The sequence below is a fragment of the Penaeus chinensis genome, chromosome 28 (genome assembly GCF_019202785.1).
Source record: "Penaeus chinensis breed Huanghai No. 1 chromosome 28, ASM1920278v2, whole genome shotgun sequence".
NCBI lineage: Eukaryota > Metazoa > Arthropoda > Malacostraca > Decapoda > Penaeidae > Penaeus > Penaeus chinensis.
Window position 1 is genome coordinate 7,463,091 of NC_061846.1, and position 5,216 is coordinate 7,468,306.

General features: G+C 35.1%; 1 protein-coding gene across 1 annotated transcript in view; it reads left to right on the forward strand.

Moving 5' to 3' along the window:
- The first annotated feature begins 531 nt into the window (after window positions 1–531).
- Window positions 532–5,216, forward strand: part of LOC125040207 — a 5,845-nt gene continuing 1,160 nt past the window's right edge. Inside the window, exons 1-2 of the mRNA XM_047634752.1 lie at window positions 532–591; window positions 837–5,216. The exon at window positions 837–5,216 is cut by the window's right edge and continues 1,160 nt beyond it. Coding sequence (XP_047490708.1) covers window positions 917–5,216 — 4,300 coding nt within the window. The 5' untranslated portion in view covers window positions 532–591; window positions 837–916. The remainder of the gene's footprint in view (window positions 592–836) is intronic.

A 5,216-nucleotide genomic window follows, 5' to 3' on the forward strand; every position in this document is an offset into this window, starting at 1 on the left:
TATATATATATATATATATATATTGATATATATGTAAGTGTGTGTGCATTTATATATATATATATATATATATATATATATATATTATATATATATATATATATATATATGCACACACACACACACACACACACACACACATATATATATATATATATATATATATATATATATATATATGTATATATATATATATATATATATATATATGTATATATATAATATATATAATATATATAATATATATAATATATATAATATGTATCATTAGCATGATAGGTATATGAAAATAGGAATATTTACGTTTATTTGATATTACGGGTGAAATGTTTTATTGCGCATCTCGAGTATTTTTTGTTTACCCATGAGCCCATGTATGACGTTGCTGTGGCGGTGGACGCCTCGTGTGTGAGCCCACTTCGCAGGGAATTTGTGTTGGCGACCTTTCATAGAAGTGGCAGTTATTGGGCACAAGTCTTTACACTCATGAAGCCAGTTTTATATCCAATGCTGTGGATATGGGTTTGTGCCGTAACTGAGACGTGATGGCAACTACTGGGAATCATGGACTGTGATAGTGTGGCCATTGAAGTGAGTTCAATGAAAATGTACAATGTATGATTTATTTTGTGATATTGTTGCAGATTATTTAGTTACGTCGCACGAATTGTGTAGGCATTCCTTGTATTATTAATATTGTGATATAAGCAGTTCATTTGTTTATTCGGATTGGATTGTTATTTTAGTATTAATTGATGTATGTATATTTTCTCTTTTTTTTTGCAAAATAGAATATTTATTTTTGTTATCCCTATTACCTGAATATCACATTTCAGGTTGAAACTTTGCTCCAATAAAAGACTGTTGCAGCTGATGGCTTTTCCTTGATATCCCAGTACATTTCAACTTCATCGCCATGGGTGTGCAAGAGGACCTCAACGCCCTCAAGAAGCAGAGGGGAACTGCTAAAGGAAAGTTCACCAGGAAGGTAACACTATGTAAAGAAGGAATAGACAGAGGTGATGAGCTATTAGTGTTGAAGACTAACTATGAGGAAGTAATAGAAGCATTTAAGTGTTTAGAGTGTAAGAATGATGAACTGATACAATTTATATCTGATAATGAGGATAAATTAGAAAATAAAAACCTGGGAGAAGAGGCTGAACAATATATATTAGATAGTGAAAGATTAAAGAATGAACTGTGTGCTAAGATATTCATGACAAAGAGTGAGGAGAAGGCAACAGACAAACCAAAGGTTAAGGTAAAGAGATTTGAACCTCCCAAGTTTGAAGGTAATTTAAGAGAATATCCTACATTTAAAGAGGATTATAAGAACTTGGTTCAGAGTGAATATGGTACTGATCCATATGCACTCAAAATGTGTTTAGGTGGGGAGGCACTCCAGACAGTAAAGGGCTCGGAAGGTAATTACAATGAAATGTTTAAGCGGTTGGATGACAAATTTGGTAACCCAAGGAAAATTGTAGACTTGGTGATAAGTGATCTCAAATCTCTGAGGAAGATATCAGATGGTGATACTAAAGGGTTTGTTAAAATGGTTGATCAGGTTGAACAATGTTGGTTAGATTTAAAAAGGGTAAACCTATCTGATGAACTCAACACAGCCAATGTTGTTAGCCATATTGAGAAAATTCTGCCTTCACTACAGAAAAGAGAATGGGTAATTAAAGCAAGTGATATCTCGGTCACTGGTGAATTGTTTTCTGAGCTGTTGGGTTTCTTGCAGAAAGAAAGGAAGGTTTTAGAGTACATGAATTCAAATGTAAGAACTAGTACTAGTGATAGTAGAGCAACAGTACATCATGTTGAAAATGTGATCGAAAACAATTCGGAGTCAGAATTGGTTAAGCTGATGAGAAAATTGAATGAAGAACAACAGAGCAAGAATAGAGAATTTGAGTCATGCATTGTAAATTTGAATGAAATGATAAAGGGTATTAAATACAAGGAGAACAATATAAGTATGGGTTGTTTATTACACAATTCAGAGAGTCATGATATAACAAATTGTTTCAAGTTCAAGGACTGTAATAGCAAAGAAAGATTTGATGTGATTAAGAGGAATGGTATATGTTTTAGGTGTTTAAAGGGATATCATTCAGCACGTGGGTGTAATGTAGGCAAATTGTGTGATGTAGTAATTGAAGGCCAAGGACCATGTAATCGGAATCATCATCCACTTTTGCATCAAGACAGAATAGAAAGCAATTCCCACAATGCAGTAATGGAGAAGAGAGGCAAAGCTTTGTTGAATATTAGTACGGTGCATAGTAAAAATCTGCCCATCACTATATTGTGGGATCCGGGTTCAGATACTTCTTTAATTACTCATAGGATGGCCAAGAAGTTAGGATTGAGTGGAAAGGATGTAAATTTATCTCTGGTCAAGGTAGGCAACACAATTGAATATCAATCAAGTAAAACATATTGTGTACCATTAACTGATAAGAATGGTAAAGTTTGGAATGTGGATGCTGTCGGTATGAATGAAATATCTTCCAAAGTCAAAAGGATTGATTTGTCCAGATTACCTGAACTTTTTGTAAGAATCTCGAACGTAGAGGTGGATCTCCCATATGGGGAAATTGATATGCTCATCGGTACAGATTGTTGTGAAATACTGCCAAGGGTTGTTGAAGACAATAAGGGCATTCAGTTACTGGAAAATCAATTTGGGTTCAGCATTCGAGGTAGACATGACAAGATTACCAATGGATCTAACACCAGCAATCATATACTTGTGAGAACTCATAAACTGTCTAGTCTCGTAGATTTGAAGGAAATTAACATACAGTCAACAGATAGCTTAAAGACTAAATTGGATAAATTCTTTTCCATGGAGGAAATGGGAACAAAATGTAAGCCACAGTGTATAAAGTGTATGTGTCGAGGATGTCCTGAACCTAATTGCATAAGTTTAAAAGAAGAAAGAGAACTAGCATTGATTGAGGAAGGATTGTTATATAATGAGGAGCAGAAATGCTGGCTAGCAAAGTATCCATGGCTTAGGGATCCAATGCATTTGAAAGACAATATTAAAGTAGCTAATGCTAGATTAAAAACAACAGAGAATAGATTGAAGAAACTGGGCAATGAATATGCCATGAAGTATCAGAAAGAGATAGAAGATATGATTCATAGGGGAGTGGCGAGGAAATTAAATAAGGAAGAGATACGAGAATATAAGGGTCCAGTTCATTATATTCATCATCATGAAGTATTGAAACCAGAATCCAACTCAACTCCAATACGCATTGTCTTCAACTCTTCTGCGTCATACATGGGGCAGAAGTTAAATGATTTCTGGGCAAAGGGGCCAGATATCCTGAACAGCTTACTGGGAGTTTTATTTAGGTTTAGACAGAATAATATAGCTATAGCAGGGGACATAGCTAAAATGTACCATACTGTCAAGCTCAGCACAATGGATGAACATACACACAGATTTTTATGGAGAGATTTGGATGACAAGAAACCACCTGATCAGTATGCTCTTACCACAGTAACGTTTGGAGATAAGCCTAGTGGTACCATAGCTACGCTAGCGTTGAGACACACTGTAGAGAAATTTGGCAAGGAATATCCAGATGTGCAAGATATGATTATTAATAATACTTATGTTGATGACATACTATATTCCACTGATACCGTTGAGAATGCATTCAAGTTAATACAGGATGCGGAGAAGATATTGTCTCAGGGAAGTTTCAGAGTTAAACATTGGATAGTCAGTGGGCATTATGAAAGCTGCAAGGTCAATGTGATAAAATCTGACCATGAGAAGATCTTAGGATTGAAATGGAACCCGTTGGAGGATCATTTTTTCTTTACAGTAAAACTTAATTTTTCTTCAAGAATAAGAAAGGTCAGAAGTGGTCCAAATTTAAATTCAGATGAAATTGATGATAAATTTCCAGAACATTTAACACGTAGAATGCTATTGAGTCAAATTGCATCCATATATGATCCATTAGGGTTTGCTGTACCAGTATTGCTCAAAGCTAAAATTTTGATGAGACTCGTGATTTCCAAAGGTGAGTCGAAAGATGGCGGAATCAAATGGGATGATCCACTTGATATTTCCACGGTTAAGGAATGTAAGATGTTTTTTAAGGAATTGTATGAGTTAGAGAGATTGACTTTTAGAAGATCCTTGATACCATCCAATGTAGTTGGTAAACCAAGTTTAATCATATTTTCGGATGGTAGCATGCAAGCATACGGAGCTTGTGCATATGTGAGGTGGCAAATTGGTGAAGATGAATTTGAATCACATCTGATAGCAGCTAGAAATAAGATTGCACCAATGAAGCAAATGTCCATTCCTAGGTTAGAACTATGTGCAGCTCTTATGGCTGCTAGATTAAGAGAATCTATATTAAAGGAGTTTACATGGAAGTTTGAGGCAATTTACCACATAGTTGACTCATCAATTGTAAGATCACAAATCCAAAAGGAGAGTCACGGATTCAATACCTTTGTTGCAGTACGCATAGCAGAGATACAAATCAAAACTGACCCAAAGGAATGGTGGTGGGTCGATTCAACACAGAATATCGCAGACATGACCTCTAGACCATGCAAACCAGAGAAAATTGGGAGAGAGTCTGACTGGCAAAATGGACCCAAGTTTTTAACTTTACCAACTAATAGATGGCCCATCAGGCAAACTTGTGAGGATGAGTTAACTGACAGAATTGGTATTATCATGACGGTTAATAATGCAAGTCATGAGAATGGTGATATACAATTAATTGATGTTAATAGGTATAGTGACTATTACAAATTGTTGAGAGTCACATGTAGGGTAATGAATGTATTCAAATACAAGTCTTTCAAAGGTATTCTAAGAAGCCCCACAGTTCAAGGGATTACAGATGCAGAAATATTATGGGTCAAAGAAATGCAAAAGAGCATGACTGATTGGGAAACAAGGTTCAAAAGATTGGGACCATCAATTGAAAGGGGAGTTATAGTAGTAGGACAACGAATTTCTAAGTGGTTGAAAGACAATTGGAATCAAGAAAATTTCATGTTAATACCGAATAAACATCCTGTTACTAGGTTGTATATATCCTGTCTACATAAAGTGGATCATGCAGGTATAGAGACTACATTGTGTAAGATACAGAGGAAATTTTGGATTCCGGGAGCTAGGAAATTAATAAGAACCATAAAAAATAAATGTGTAA